This window comes from Phacochoerus africanus, chromosome 14 (genome assembly GCF_016906955.1).
Source record: "Phacochoerus africanus isolate WHEZ1 chromosome 14, ROS_Pafr_v1, whole genome shotgun sequence".
Classification (NCBI taxonomy): Eukaryota; Metazoa; Chordata; class Mammalia; order Artiodactyla; family Suidae; genus Phacochoerus; species Phacochoerus africanus.
The window spans coordinates 23,873,251-23,889,342 of NC_062557.1; the positions used below are offsets into that span (position 1 = coordinate 23,873,251).

General features: G+C 46.6%; 1 protein-coding gene across 3 annotated transcripts in view; it reads right to left on the reverse strand.

The window, feature by feature from the left end:
• Positions 1–16,092, reverse strand: part of SOCS7 (suppressor of cytokine signaling 7) — a 36,334-nt gene that overhangs the window by 6,584 nt on the left and 13,658 nt on the right. For all 3 annotated transcript variants that reach the window (XM_047757153.1, XM_047757155.1, XM_047757154.1), the window contains 5 exons: positions 14,962–15,092; positions 14,298–14,466; positions 10,813–10,941; positions 4,049–4,184; positions 3,468–3,621 (listed from right to left, as the gene is read on the reverse strand). In XM_047757153.1, coding sequence (XP_047613109.1) covers positions 3,498–3,621; positions 4,049–4,184; positions 10,813–10,941; positions 14,298–14,466; positions 14,962–15,092 — 689 coding nt within the window. In that variant the 3' untranslated portion in view covers positions 3,468–3,497. The remainder of the gene's footprint in view (positions 1–3,467; positions 3,622–4,048; positions 4,185–10,812; positions 10,942–14,297; positions 14,467–14,961; positions 15,093–16,092) is intronic.

The following is a 16,092-nucleotide window of genomic DNA, read 5'->3' on the forward strand; positions in this document are numbered from 1 at the left end:
CTTCCAGAGTCTCTCGTGTTAACTCCCTGATATTCAAAACACAGAGGAAGTGTCACCCCCTCATGTTCAAACTTGGTCGTCTCCCACCACTAACCACTAAACGTCACCCAGTTCTATTTTCCCCTTAACGTGTACAGTCCCTGAAATGAGCCTACTTTATTTACCTGTTGCCGTCTGTCTCTCCCTGTGAGAACTGCAGCTCAGTGACAACAGGGCCTTTGACTATCTTTTTACGGCCACACCTGCCATATATGAAGTTCCCAGGCTAGGGGTCAAATCAGAGCTGCAGCTGCCAGCCTACACCACAGCCACAGCCACATGGGATCTGAGCCATATCCTCGACCTACACCACGAGCTTATGGCCACACCAGATCCTCACCCCACTGAGCCAAGCCAGGGATCGAACCTGCATCCTCATGGATTTTAGTCAGGTTCATAAGCCACTGAGCCATGATGGGAACTCTGGCCTTTGACTATTTTGTTCAGCACTGTCTTCCCAATTCATACTGGCTACTTATATATAGCTAACTGCTGAATGAATACACAAACCAAGAACCTACCAACTCCTGTGGAAAACATTTGATCTGTTAAAAAGTTTCTTCTAAAGTTGGACTGAGGGAGTTCCCGTCGTGGCGCAGTGGTTAACGAATCCGACTAGGAACCATGAGGTTGCCTGCCCTTGCTCAGTGGGTTAACGATCCGGTGTTGCCATGAGCCGTGGTGTAGGTCGCAGACTCAGCTTGGATCCTGTGTTGCTGTGGCTCTGGCTACAGCTCCGATTCGACCCGTAGCCTGGGAACCTCCCATATGCCGCGGGAGCGACCCAAGAAATGGCAAAAAGACAAAAAAATAAAATAAAGTTGGACTGAGATCTAACTTTATAACTTATATCGGTTGTGGTCCCTATCCTGCCCCCAGGACCACACAGAATAAGTTTAATCACTCTTCCTTAGAAAAATCCGTCAAATACTTCTTTCGGCCATCAAGCCCCTTTCAGTCTAGAATTTCCCTGCTCCGTGAAACTCATTCATCCCCCCCATGATGAAATGTGGAGCCCTCCACCTCCTGAATCCTTCTCTGAGATGCTTGTGTTCACGTGGGCTCCTCCTAAGGCCCAGCACACAAGCGGTGCTCTAACAGAAGGGCCCCAGTTACTTCTCAACAGTGCAGTTGGGTAGGTGGGCCTCCCTAGCGCCCCCCACCCTCCTCAATGCAAAGTCCCCAAGCAGAGAAGTCCTTCTAGATGTTAGAGCGCTTAGATGTTTTAGGAGACACTTCCAAGGGCAGACAACTCGAAGATACAGACACACCTTATTTAACTCGCTTCGCTTCACTGCACTTTGCAGATATTGCATTTTTACAAACTGAAGGTTTGTGGCAACCCCATGTTGTCAGATGATGGTTAGCATTTTTTAGCAATATATTTTTTTTCGAGGATTTTATTTTTTGGCCCTACTCGTGGCAAAAACTGCGCTGGCAATGCCAGATCCTTAGCCTGTGTCTCAAGGGAACTTCTAGCAGTAAAGTATTTTTAAATTAAGGTATGTATAGTTTTTTTTAGACATAATGCTACTGCACACTTAATAAACTAGAGTATACTGTAGACCTAACTTTCATATGCTCTCTGGGAAACCAAAAAATGTGACTCACTTTATTGTGATATTTGATTTTTTTGCAGTGGTAGGAACTGAACCTCCTAGTATCTCCAATGTATGCCTGTAATTGAAGATCTGACAAAGTGACTGTACACCCAGTCCAGGATTCTTTAAGTTAAAACTCTGCAGCCTGTCAGAATTACCATTTCTTCTTCTATTTTTTTTTTTTTAAGGGCCGCACTCTCAGCGTATGGAGGTTTCCAAGCTAGTGGTCCAATCGGAGCCGTAGCTGCCGCCTACATCACAGCCATAGCAATGCCAGATCCAAGCCACATCTGCAAACTATACCATAGCTCAAGGCAAAGCCAGATCCTTAACCCACTGAGCGAGGCCAGGGATCGAACCTGCGTCCTCAAGGACACTAGTCAGATTCGTTTCTGCTGAGTCATGGTGGGAACTCCGGAATGGTCATTTCTTTTTTTTTTTTTTTGTCTTTTTGTTGTTGTTGTTGTTGCTATTTCTTGGGCCGCTCCCGAGGCATATGGAGGTTCCCAGGCTAGGGGTCCAATCGGAGCTGTAGCCACCGGCCTACGCCAGAGCCACAGCAACGCGGGATCCGAGCTGCGTCTGCAACCTACACCACAGCCCAAGGCAACGCCGGATCTTTAACCCACTGAGCAAGGGCAGGGACCGAACCCGCAACCTCATGGTTCCTAGTCGGATTCGTTAACCACTGCGCCATGACGGGAACTCCTTTTTTTTTTTTTTTTCCCTCGGAATGACCATTTCTTGATCTCTCGTCTTCATTCCTACTTGCTCTTGCTAATCCTTATTAGCCTGGCTCACATGCTTTCCTCCAACAGCATAGGATCGGGGACCTCCAGAGCCAAGAGGAGACACACAGCTGGGTCCACCTTAGCCATGGCCCAAGAAAACCCACGAGGCACAGACACCAGTTGTCACTCTCTCCCATTATGAAGAGAGCTGAGAGGGTGGGTTTTCCTCTTAATTTGGTATGGGGATGAGACTGGGGAACAGAGAAGGAGTATTCAGTGCTGAAAAAGGACACTCCACCCCGGGAGGAAAGATGGGGGTGGGGTGGTCTCTGCACCCCGGCGCAGCACTAGAGCGGAGCTCTTGCGCAGAGCTCACACTATCAAAATCACCGCTCGCTGGCAATTTTGTTCTCCACTCACTTCTACCTTTCAACGTTCACATTAATGCAATTTAGGAGGACTAATTAGAATTTATCTTGGAACCAATACTCCACGATATTTTATGGGAAAATAAATGAGTAGAACTCAGCATAGGAATGGGAGAATAGCCTCTTAGATAAATGAATTCTGCAGTTAATTCATCTATTCTTTTCAACAATTTACTTTTCAGTGGCCCAGATGGAATTCTAAACAGAAGAGCGAGCTCTCTTTCCTCATCCCCATATTTCGAGCCGTGGGACAGAGTGGGCGCTCACTGAAGCGCGTGGCTACTGCAAATAAGGGCGTTTAGTGTTCCCTCTGATGACGTTTTCTCCCCCTTTGGTTTCCTACTTTCTTTGTCACTTGTGCAATAGCAGGGCGATCAGCAAAAGGAGGAGAAAAGGCTGCACACCTGGCTGCACTTGTGCATTTTCCTCTTCATATATATTCAGTGATTAGCTTGCACGCTGCTTGGCAAATAACTCTTTAAGCTGCTATGTGTCTACCTGCCCTTCTCCCAAGTGGGGTAGGTGCCCCCTTGGGACTCCATGATCAGGTGCCTGGATCGGGGTATATACCACGTGGGGTGGGAGGGAGGGGACCAGGCCCAGCGCATGATGACGACTGCCCAGGAAGAGACCAGGCTAGACAGTGAGGCGGAGCGCGCATCGCATACCCTCGGTGCTGACTGGCAGGGGGCCCCTCGCTACGTGGAGGGTTCTAACACCTCTTGCTTCTGTTTGGAAATGAGCTGCGCTTCCTTTAGAGACAGGTATACCTCTTCCTGAGGATCATAGTAGTAGAACTTTCGGATATAAGAGATCAGAGGCCTTTGAAAAACACAAGAGAGATACACACAAAATGTTACTTATGTAGATTAGGAAAAAAAGAAAAAAAAAAGACTACTTCTGTTCAACCAACCCTTTCTTTCCAATCCCTATATGGTTGAGACGACACCAAAGACTCTGCCCTGACAAAATTCCCGTTTCTCACTTGTCATAGTTCTGTCTCCCTCCCTCTTACCACCTTCACTCTACCCTTCACGGAGTCTACAGAAGGGGAGCTGACACACACATACACACCTTCCTCCTTCCTGGCTGTGATGTGACATTTCTAAGTTAGATGCTAAGACACAGGAGAAGTGAAAGGATGATGCCTGGGAGTTGCCAGGCTCTGCCTGTGCACTCAGCTTGCAGGCCTCAATAACACTGTACCTAACCCTCCACTCCTGCCCCAAGCCCCAAAAACCCGTAGTACTTAGGCAGTGGGAGATCCGGGATGTGGTCTATCCGGACGAGCTGTCGGATTCGGAATCGGCAGAGGTGCTGGAGGGATTTGACATTGCTGAATCGGGACACTGGATAGAGCAGCTGGACTGGAGTTGGTGGTAGTCCTTCAAGAATGAAAACCCAGAGAAAGAGTCAGATAAAACAATGCAGCTAACTACAATTTCCCTTACCAAGAGAATCCAGAGAAGGGCAATGGGGCTTCTTCAAGTTCATGTACATATTGTGTGCAAAAGCTCCCTTCCACAATGGACTGCTGATTTCCATTTGCGGAATCACCGCTACCGTATCTTGTGTCTCGTACTCAAGGGAACCTGTCCTCTCCTGCCAAGGGCCTGCCCGGCATCACTCTTCACAGCAGAGACTCTTGCTCTTCAGAACAGCTCAATGAGAAATGCCCAGCCAGAGACTCTGCTTGGAGCCAAGTGGCCCATCCCAGGCCCGAGGCGCTCAGTGAAGGGCAAGCATCAAAAGCAACCCTGTTGGGAATGGGAGGTACCTGCTTAGCGCCTAGAGTGTCCTGAAGGAGAGGACTCAGAAAGGCTGTTCGCAGGGTCCCTCAAACTCCAGCTGAGAGGCTGGTAAGCAGCAGGTTACCGCTGGGATGATCGAGGTTTATAAGCCTAGCACTCCTGCCATTTACTTCCAGGTGGGAGAGTCAGGTTTAGCTTCCTCTTCCTTCCTGCCAACCCTCCAGCCCTCACCAATACCCTCCTTTGCTTTGAAATTGTGGGATGGGTACAGGGACAGAAAAAAGGAGAACGATGCTTTTAAAAGAAAAGCAACTACCATAGCTTGGGTGAGCTGGAATTAGTGTTACTCTGCACAAGTGCCAGCTGACTGATGCCAGCCAGGCCCAAGGGGAGCCCCCACGCATCACCAGCAGGCTCTGTGCTGGGAAATTTCACACACACACACACACACCCCCCCCATCGAGGTCAACACCACAGAATGGAGACACCCAGAACGGCAGGGACACAGAAACAGGTCCAAGGGAACAAAGAACATCCTGGTTTCAATAAACAAAGGGGCCATGGAAGGTAAATGAGGAAACTGTTCTCAGAGAGAATCTGAGATGCAAAACCTTTGAAAGAATTCTTTTCTCAACCATTGTCCTATCCAAAGAAATCTGTAGACACAACTTGTTAGAAAATAAAATACTATTTTCGGTATTTAATTTCAAATAGTTTTTAAGTTTTGTATGAAGGCATGAGAAGAAAAAATTAAAGCTTACAGATTGCCTCCCAGAGCCTTTTCATGGTTGTTAACTGACTTTCTAAAAACAGTTGAAATACATACTACGTTAAACAAGTAAGCTTATCCTAAAATCATTTAACTCATTTAGTCTTCAAAACTGTTCTCTGAGGAGTTCCCGTCGTGGCGCAGTGGTTAACGAATCTGACTAGGAACCATGAGGTTGCGGGTTCGGTCCCTGCCCTTGCTCAGTGGGTTAACAATCCGGCGTTGCCGTGAGCTGTGGTGTAGGTCACAGACGCGGCTCGGATCCTGCATTGCTGTGGCTCTAGCATAGGCCAGGGGCCACAGCTCCGATTGGACCCCTAGCCTGGGAACCTCCATATGCTGTGCAAGCAGCCCAAAGAAATAGCAAAAAGACAAAAAAAAACAAAAAACAAAAAAACTGTTCTCTGAGACACATGCCACTATAATCCCCATTTCACATATGAAGAAACTGAGGGCTACTGACTGGGCTTAGAGAATCTGCTCACAGCACAGAACCAGCAAGGCTGGCCTGCCCTGAACACCTGCTCTGTCTGAGGAAGAATTCAGCCCAGGGAACCGCAAAGGAGGGGTGTCTCCAGGAGTCTCCCCAGAGCACCTGCCCCTGTGACTGACAGGGGGCTGTCCAGACAGTCACAGCACCGTGATGAAGGACCAGGCTCTCTTTGTGCTCGACTTCTCACCCCAAACCTTCAAGCCCAAGGCTTAGAGTTTGAAGCAGTGTAGCCCTCCTTCACGCACACAAACCACTGGTTGGCACTTTCCTCACACACCATTAAAAACAAACAAAAAAGGGAGTTCCCGTCATAGCTCAGTGGTTAACGAATCCAACTAGAAACCCATCCGACTAGGAACCGTGAGGTTACGGGTTTGATCCTTGGCCTTGCTCAGTCGGTTAAGGATCCGACATTGCCCGTGAGCTGTGGTGTCGGTCACAGACATGGCTCGGATCTGGTGTGGCTGTGGCTGTGGCATAGGCTGGCGGCTACAGCTCCGTTTAGACCCCTAGCCTAGGAACCTCCATATGCTGTAGGAGTGGCCCTAAAAAAAGACCAAAAAATAATAATAATAATAATAATTCAGGAGTTCCCTGGTGGCTCAGTGAGTCAAGGATCCAGTGTTGTTACCACTGTGACTCACATCACTACTGTGGCATGGGTTCCAGGACATGGAAGTGCTCAGACCAGGGATTGAATTCAAGCCACAGCTGCAGCTCTTTTAACCCACTGCACGGGGCTACGGATCGAACCCTCAGCTCCACAGCGACCCAAACTGCAGCAGTTGGATTCTTATCCCACTGCACCACAGGGGGAACTCCTTCTTTCTTAAATATGCTGAAACTCAAGTGTTTTTAAAATGACTTGGGGTTCAAATGCCTATTTGAATTTTACCCTTTCTCTCGTGTTTTAAAAATAGTCTCACAGTAAACTATAAAGTTTTTGGGTGTTGGTTGTAATATTGCTAAAACTCAACACAATGTTTCAGAGATAAAAGTAATTTATGTGTCTAATTATTTATTCCCAAAGACAGTACTACGGGCCTTGTGTTTAAAGAGGTCAGGATAATAAGCAGCATACAATGATCTGATTGTTTGCCTACTTGAATTTTAATGGCTATATATACTTGCCTATTTAACTGTGTTACTTTTAGCCTTAGGTTCACAAACAGCAATCTGACACCTGCTAATTCTCTGATATTCCCTGCCATCATTTTGACCACCTACTGTTTGCCCCCAAACACAGCAAACAATCGGAGCTCTCATACCCAGAACGTGTTAACAGGTCAGAAATAGAAATAAACCCAACCTAAGACACCGGTGCAACTGAATGGGAAGGGGGAGGTGGAAGAGTGATCATCAGGAACTTTCCTCTGGGCTTCATGCCAGGGTCCTGGGTACAAATCCAGTTTCTAGCCACTTCGCTATTGTCTCGTTCCCAAAAAAGGACCAGGTCAGGTGTGACAAATCTCTTCCAGGTCTGAGCACCCTAAACCCAGGTCTTTCTCTCATACCAAACTGTTCCTTGAAGAACAGAATTATCCAGCCCCAAGTATTTGTCAAGAGGGCTGATTTAAGAAATTCTAAGATTTAAGGAAGACGTTATCACTGAACAAGTAATTATGGCCTTAATAATGGTTACAGGAGTTCCCATCACGGCTCAGGGGAAATGAATCTGACTGGGATCCATGAGGACTCAGATTTGATCCCTGGCCTCACTCAGTGAGTAAGGATCCGACGTTGCTGTGGGCTGTGGTGTAGGTCGAAGATGCGGCTCTGATCCTGAATTGCTGTGGCTGTGGTGTAGGTCGGCAGCTACAGCTCCAATTCAACCCCTAGCCTGGGAACCTCCACATGCCGATGGTGTGACCCTAAAAAGACAAAAATAACAATAACAATGGTTACAAAAGAGTTAGCAACCAATTTCCTTAGAGTTGTCCAATGCAAAGCATGATTAAACAAACAAAAAGTATTTTCTCTTCGTGTACTTCACAGAGGACGGCGATTTTCCCATCTAAGAAGGACACATTCACTTCGAGTTCTGGCTCTCACAGCGTCCAAAGTTTTGTGCTACGCCAATCACATTCTCTTAGAGACTGCTGCTTGGTGTTAGGGGTTTAGTTTACAACTGTGAAATGGACCAGACTGAGATGTAATCAGCAACCTCTGCTTTGCCAGGACCATGCTCCATACCGCCATAGGAAGAGATAAGGGGCAAACCATCATTTTTACCAGTGACTCCTTCCCCAGAGGCTAATTATTCCACATATTCTAATTAAATCCCTTCTGCTCCGTATCTGCCACCATCCAGAATTTTCCCTTTAGTCTGAGCTTTATAAATTCTATGGCATCCTTTCACATCAGTCTGGATGTGCTGCTAGTGCTTCCAGCTCTCGATTTGAGCCAGAAAAACCTGACTTTGCATCCCGACTCTGCAACGTATTGTACATCGTTTCTCAGTCTGTATTAGAGAAGAAAAAAAGGTGGGGAGGAGACCGATATCCCTTCAAAAGATTTTGTGAGGAGTTCCCGTTGTGGCGCAGTGGTTAACGAATCCGACTAGGAACCATGAGGTTGTGGGTTCGATCCCTGCCCCTTGCTCAATGGGTTAAGGATCCAGTGTTGCCGTGAGCTGTGGTGTAGGTTGCAGACGCGGCTCGGATCCAGCGTTGCTGTGGCTCTGGCGTAGGCTGGCAGCTACAGCTCCGATTCGACCCCTAGCCTGGGAACCTCCATATGCCATGGGAGCGGCCCAAGAAATGGCAAAAAGACCAAAAAAAAAAAAAGATTTCGTGAGGGTTAAATGAAATAATACCGGCCCCTTATAGGCATTCAGTTGTCATCATCCCAAAGTCTATAAACAAGTGGGTTCATTTTAGAATCTACTGAGTCATAATCCCTGGTGTAGGCTGACGGAGCTCCACCTAAATACTAATGACCACCGCTTCCTCACAGGAATCCGCCCCCCTCATAAAGTCAGCCTCACGGAATGCCTAGACCTCTGCAATAAGCAAAGGAAGGCAGCGAACAAAACGGGAAAGGAGAACACTGGCCTTGCCTTCTTTGTCCCAATCCTTCAAAGAGAGGTCGCTTACGGCCTAGCCACAAATACCAATTGAAGCTTTATCTTCTCAACTTGATTACAATTCTATGTGCAAATAGATATCCTACATAAAATCCACTTAATGAGTTCCCTTTGTGGCTCAATGGAAACAAATCCAACCAGGAACCACGAGGTTGCAGGTTTGATCCCTGGCCTTGTTCAGTGGGTTAAGGATCTGGCATTGCCGTGAGCTGTGGTATAGGTCGCAGACTTGGCTTGGATCCCGAGTTGCTGTGGCTCTGGCGTAGGCCGGCAGGAATGGTTCCGATTCAACCCCTAGTCTGGGAACCTCCATATGCCTCGAGTGTGGCCCTAAAAAGCAAAATAAAGAAAAATAAAATCCACTTAAATATGTATATTATATACATTATATATAATATGTCTTATCTATAAAATCCAATCTAACTAGCTACCTTTGGGGTTGTTGCAAGCAATTAGAGATATTTCAATAAATAACCTGACAAAGTACCTGGCACATGATAGGCACTCAGTAAATAGTAGCCATCACTGCAAGCTCTAACCCTTAACAATGTTAAGAAATCTTAGTTAAAATTTCTGCAGACAGGGCACATCTGTGGAATGAAACGAGCTATACCTGAGGAGTCCAAGACTCCAGAGGTCTCTCAACACTCTACGAGTAGATACATGCTCCAGGCACCAGACTCCTCTGGGAAGATTTCCCTGGTTCACTCACAGAGTTGATCACCCATCCTGTTCCTGTCAATCACTGCCATGCCTGGCATCAAATTTAACATGTGCTCTTGCCTTTATCTTCCTACCTGTGCCCTTTTTGAAGCTAAGAGCTCTCCAAGGGTAGAGATGTGGCTTAATTTTAATGCTGAGCTTAAAAAGTAAATATTTGTTAAATGCCCCCCAAAGTAACAAATTTTAAAAATTACTAAACACAGTCAATTCCTATAAGGAAGGATTCTTTTTCCTTTTAACCGAGTCAACTGCATGAGACCCAACTGTGTTGACAGCACTGAGGCAAATACTAAATGAAGTGAGAATTAATACAGTTCACACCCTGTCATGCCTTATTTAAATCACCAAGATTATAAAACACATTCCTGTAACCTGGCCCAATCCTGTTACTGATGTTCTGCCAGAGGCTCTCCTGTAACTTCTTTTCAGAGCAATTTCTTGGCACCCAGTCTGTTTAAGAATCTTAATGTGATTCAACGGAAAAGCAGGAAGTTCTCATTTTAAGTTCTGTTCATCTCTCACGAAGTCCTCAGTTGATGAACTTGCTGTTTTACTTTTCCCAACACTATAAAAGTGGATTCCTCCAAACTGGCTCCTCTCCTCTCCCTCCCTACTTGTGGTTACGTAACCACACCAGCAAGGATGCGAACTGCCCAGTGCTCCCAAATGGAGAGTAGTCTCTGTTTTCAATACTGGGAGAGAGACAAGACACGGCAAAAAAGTATCCACGCTTTGACAGAAAGTTTAGTACAAATGGACCACATCCAGAGCAGGCTTAGGGATCCAGCTTCCTTGACACTCACCATTGCCCTTCTAAGGAAGACTCTTACTTTTTCTGCTCCCCATGGCAATGACCTGCCCTCTGTGTCACATGTAAATATGAGATGCTGGGATCGGGGACAAAGAGAAACCTCTGAAAGTTAAGTATTCACAAGGGATCTCTTTTCTCATTCACGAACGTGGTCAGAGAAGCAAAGATTCCTTCTCGGTACAAAGCTGAGGGATTGATGTACAAGGGCAGGAGTTAACCCTTGGGCTTGGGGAAGAGTGGTTGTTATGAGAGGCAGGAAAAAAACCTTTTGAGTGTTTTTGATTTTCTTTTGGGGAGGGCAGGGGTGGGAGCAGGGATGGGAGTGGAGATCCTATGCTGGCTCATACCCCAGGAAGTTAAATAATGTAACGACAGCCTTACCTGGAACCCTGGATCTCAAGAAATAGAGAAACTTCCCATTCTTGGAATGCATGATGGCTCTCTTAATGAACTCCACCACTGACTGACAGCGATCCTCAAACTTGGGATGACACCATAGGCTGAAAGTTCCTGCCACAGAAAGATAAGGAGAGGTAAAAATGCAAAACTTAATTTAAAAAGCTCTGAGAGACTGGCGTGAACATTCTAACGATTCTCGCTTCTGGGAGGGTAGTTTGTGGTCAAGCTAAGTCAGACAAAGGTCACTGTTCCTGCTTGCTTCACAACTAATGGAAAGAAAGAGGCTGCCTTTAATAACACATAAATCAGGTCTTACAAGGTTTTCGTTAAATAATGAATTCAAGTTAGAAAAAAAGATATAAAAGATTTTTGTTGAGTATGGACACTAACCTTTAAACCACAGACCCTAAAGAAAAAACTGCTCTAGCAAAAGCAAGTTTAAATGACATCCCCTCAAGAAGATCTACAACTTCGAGTATTCACGGAAATGCCCAGGAGAGCCAGGGGCAGCGGTTTTGTGGGTCTCACTCATTCATGTGTGTGTTAGACACAAAAATCAAATTCTAAGTCTTTTCTTCTTTAATGTCTAAAATCCCTGGAGATCCCACTGTGGCTCAGCAGTAACAAACCCAACTAGCATGCCCTGGAGATCCCACTGTGGCTCAGCAGTAACAAACCCAACTAGCATCCACGAGGTTGTGGGCTCGATGCCCGGCCTCATGCAGTAAGTTAAGGATCTCACACTGCTGTGGCTCTGGCGTAGGCCGGCAGCTGCAGCTCCAGTTCGACCCCTAGCCTGGGAACCTCCATGTGTCATGGGTATGGCCCTAAAAAATAAATAAGTAAATAAATAAATATCCCACCCCAAACTTTAGATTCCCCAAAAGCAAAAGGAAACCTGAACTCTCATGGCTTAAAAAGACAACAGGAATTCCCGTTGTAGTGCATCGGAAACGAATCCTACCAGGAACCATGAGGTTGCAGGTTCAATCCCTGGCTTCGCTCAGTGAGTTAAGGATCTGGCGTTGCCGTGAGCTGTGGTGTAGGTCACAGATGAGGCTCAGATCCTGCATTGCTGTGGCTCTGGCATAGGCCTGTGGCTATAGCTCCAATTCAACCCCTAGCCTGGGAACCTCCATACGCTGCAGGTGCGACCTAAAAAGCAAAAAACAAAAACAAAAACAAAACCCAACAGCTAAAGCACTAAATCCAAAGGAGTCACAAAAGAGATACTAATCCCTCCAGAGAACTGGAGATTTCAGTCTTCCTCTCACCTCTGCAGGATCACATAAAAAGATGAAGACAAACCGTACCATTGCAGACAGGCAAAAGAAAGGCTCACAAGCTTCTATTAAAAATTCCATTCATTCAAGAAAGAAAAGTCCCTTTGAACAAACAGTAATTGGAGAACCATCTGTAACAGTTCTCCCATTCCTGGCACCTCACCTATCAGGGACTTAGAGGTCAAGTGTTTATTCCTCATTTCTATGCCTCGGAATCTTAATAGGTTTATAAAAGCACTTCACTCTGAAATGCTTTGTTTTGCATTTTATTTTGTTTGATTAATTTTTGCTAACTTTTAGGAACAGTGGGTAAACAGACAGTTGTCTACCCCACAGTTCTTGAATTCTCAGGTCTCTGTGGTTTTTGGGTTTTTTTTTTTTTTTTTTAGGGCTGCACCCATGGCATATGGTAGGTTCCCAGGCTAGGGGTTGAATCGGAGCTGCAGCTGCCAGCCTACACCACAGCAACAGCAACGCCAGATCTGAGCCGAGTCTGCGACCTACACCACAGCTCACGGCAACACTGGATCCTTATCCCACTGAGCGAGACCAGGGATGGAACCCACAACCTCATGGTTCCTAGTCAGATTCACTTCCACTGCGCCATGACGGGAACTCTGAGGTCTCAGGACTTCGGACTGAAGTCCCTTTCTCTTTAGGCATCTCTAACGCAGAGGTGGGGGCTGAGGAAAGCTATGCTGACTTAAACAGCTACTTCTTGCCCAACAGGAGAAGCAAACCAAATCAATCCAGCAGAACATGGCTGAGAGCAGGAAAGACGCAGTGGCACTTAAGAGCATGAAAGAGGATCTTACTTGAAATGCATTATCTAATACAGCTCATTTCAGGTGGATCACATGTGGGAAGAGTATAAGGAATGGGAGAGGCAAGTCCCGGAAACTCCCCAGAGTTCTACACACTTCTAAAATGTGTAGCAGATTGCCGTGACCTGTGGTGTGGGTCGCAGACTCGGCTTGGATCCCGAGTTGCTGTGGCTCTGATGCAGGCTAGTGGCTACAGCTCTGATTAGACCCCTAGCCTGGGAACCTCCATATGCCGCAAGAAGGGGCCCTAAAAAAGACAAAAATAAATAAATAAAATGTGTAGCAGATTGCAGGAATTTTGACAAAGTAGTATTACTCAGCCCTACCACCAACGACCATCACAAGTTTGAGGCCCACATCAAATACAGAATGCCCCAGTGCAAAGGCAATCCAGGCAGCAGTGCTGAGCAAGTCAGCTTCTAGATATGACTGGACCAGTAAGCACAACCTGATCACAGAGCAGGAGATACTGCCAGGAAGGAAGGTGGACGGTCTAAAGCATGCTGATCCCACAAACTCTCTCAGGGTTCTGATGACGACTTCCTATGAGACTCCAAAATTGACCAAAAGAAAGAATGATCCTCATCATGCTGCCTGACAGGAAGAGCTGATGTGACTCAGGCAAAGAAATTTGGAACAGAACAGTCACAGGATCAACACTAAACTCCCCCCTTGCATATATGATTTAATGATAACTATCTCTAGATGGTAAGTTTAATTATGAACCAAAGCTTGAGAGAACTTGTCTAATGGTCCCAGGTTAATTCTTCCTTCTACCAAGAGAGTTTTACTGGCTTTGTTCTGTTCTTTAGTAGTCTTCTTCAGACTCATCTATTTAGGAGACAAGATACTGAGAATACTTTTGTTATTTATTTATTTATTTTTGTCTTTTTGCCATTTCTTGGGCTGCTCCCCCGGCATATGGAGGTTCCCAGGCTAGGGGTCAAAATGGAGCTACAGCTGCCAGCCACAGCCACAGCAACGAGGGATCCAAGCCATGTCCGCGACCTACACCACAGCTCACGCCAACGCCGGATCCTTAACCCACTGAGCAAGGCCAGGGATGGAACCCGAAACCTCACGGTTCTTAGTCGGATTTGTTAACCACTGAGCCACGACGGGAACTCCCTGAGAATATTTTTAAATGGAACTCTTACTCTCCTTCCCTGCCCCCACCCGCACCCCCATTTCTTTTACTGATCGAAACCAGTGTCCACATCAATATTCAATTGGGTCTATGAGATTTCCCCCCCTATTTATAGGTCCATTTCTGTGAATCTTTCCAATGAAAAAGTCAGATAGCAAAGGCAGAGAAAGGCAAAGGGGGGAAGAAGGCTTCCTTCAAAGGTGGCACGCTCACCTCGGTAGTGCTCCATTCTAGTGTGATGGGTGATACCCTGTGATCGGAAACTGAGGCTCAGGATGTAACGAGGATCAGAGCTGTCTCGTACCAGGAAAGAACCATCAGGCTTGCCTTTCAGCTTTATCTCTGCATCTTCCCAATTCATCGGCCCCCAATACCAACCACACTGTCGAAGAAGGAGTGGTCAGGTAGTTAACGGAACACAGAAATGCCAAGGTTTTCAGCACAATTGATCTTCCACAAGAACCCCCCGTTTCCAAAACAATGCAGTAGGTAAACGCCGCTAAGGGCGTCTCAACCATTAGCAACAAACATTGGGCTCATCATACATTTAATCCTTCACAGCAACAGAATAATCCTACAATTCCGTTACCAAGGTCCTACAGAGAAGAGAAGAGGGACACGGGTCGGTTAACTGCCACAATCAGCTTAGACCAGGTAAACATTTCTCCAAAATCTTTCTTCATTACGTTCAGATTTTTCTTTCAGATTCAATTTTATGACCTCTCCTAAAGAACTAATAATGGCAGCATATTGTTTTGTCACTGCAAATGCAGAGGCAAGGACACAACTCTTCCTCTGAAAACAATAAAAGGCGAGACTGGTACAGAAGTAGGAGAATGCGAGAGGAGCAAGCCACCAGTCCTCAGGCACCACCTACCTTCTCCAACTCTCGAAGGCTGGCTGCAAAGCTGCTTGAGTCGGGCCGGTAGAGCGGACACTGGAGGTGCTGGGGAGGCTGGCTGTGCAGGGATTCAGCTGCTCGGGTGGGGGCAATCCGGGGAAATGCATCTGCAGAGCAAGGGAGTGGTGGTCACTTGTTCACCTTCATTGTTCCCAGCCTCAAGCAGACCCTCCCCCCAAGACAGAGATGCTAACTGAAGAGGGGCAAGGCATTAGAAGCTAAGCCAGAAAGGGTGGAAGCCAAAGCAGTGGGGAAAAGCTGGATGGGCTGGGATAAAAAGCTGTGTGGGCTCGTGTAAGCTGTGAAGGATGGGTGGGGGCTTTTAACCCCAGGAAAGGGGCGGAGAGCTGCTCACTAACCTGACTAAGGTGACTACTTCAGGGCCTTCACCAGCCTAGAGCGAATCCAACTTCTCCCACCTCGAGGTGAAGTGCCGGTAAAGCAGCCTTGGAAATAGTGACTCGCTTACTTGCCCAGGAAGGGTACGGATTTTGCCAGGCAAGGACATGTTGCCAGGCAAGCAGAAAAGAATGCTGATTCCATTCTTTTTATTCCTTGGGTACGGAGGGCTGGCAAAGCAGGTATGGGCTACTAAATGCTTGGTACTTATTTACAAGGCTGCAGTAAATAGTAAAAGCTTAGAAAAACCACAAAGCTTTGAAAACCAGCAACATGTTAAACCTCCTCACTCTACTGGAATTAAGGCAGTTTCCTAAGTGATATCTACTCAAGGATGGTCTCAGCAGAAGAGACAAAAAAAATCCAATAGACTTTTTTTTTCTTGGCCGTCCCACAGTACATGGAGCTCCAGGGCCAGGGATCAGATCAGCCACCGTCTCGACCTAAGCCGAAGCTGCGGCAACACCAGATCCTTAACCCACTGTGCTGGGCTGGGAACCCACGCCCCAGTGCTCCTAAGATGCCACCAATCCCACTGCGTCACAGCGGGAGCTCCCCAATAGTTTTTATGTCTAACAAAAATCAGATGCACCTCCATAAAGAAAATGGGTTAGAAAAACCAGTTCTTGGCCTCATTTCCAAGAAGTTCTAGTCCAGCCAAAGGGATAGTATTTAAGCTTTTTCATAAGTTCTGTTATTTCCACAAAT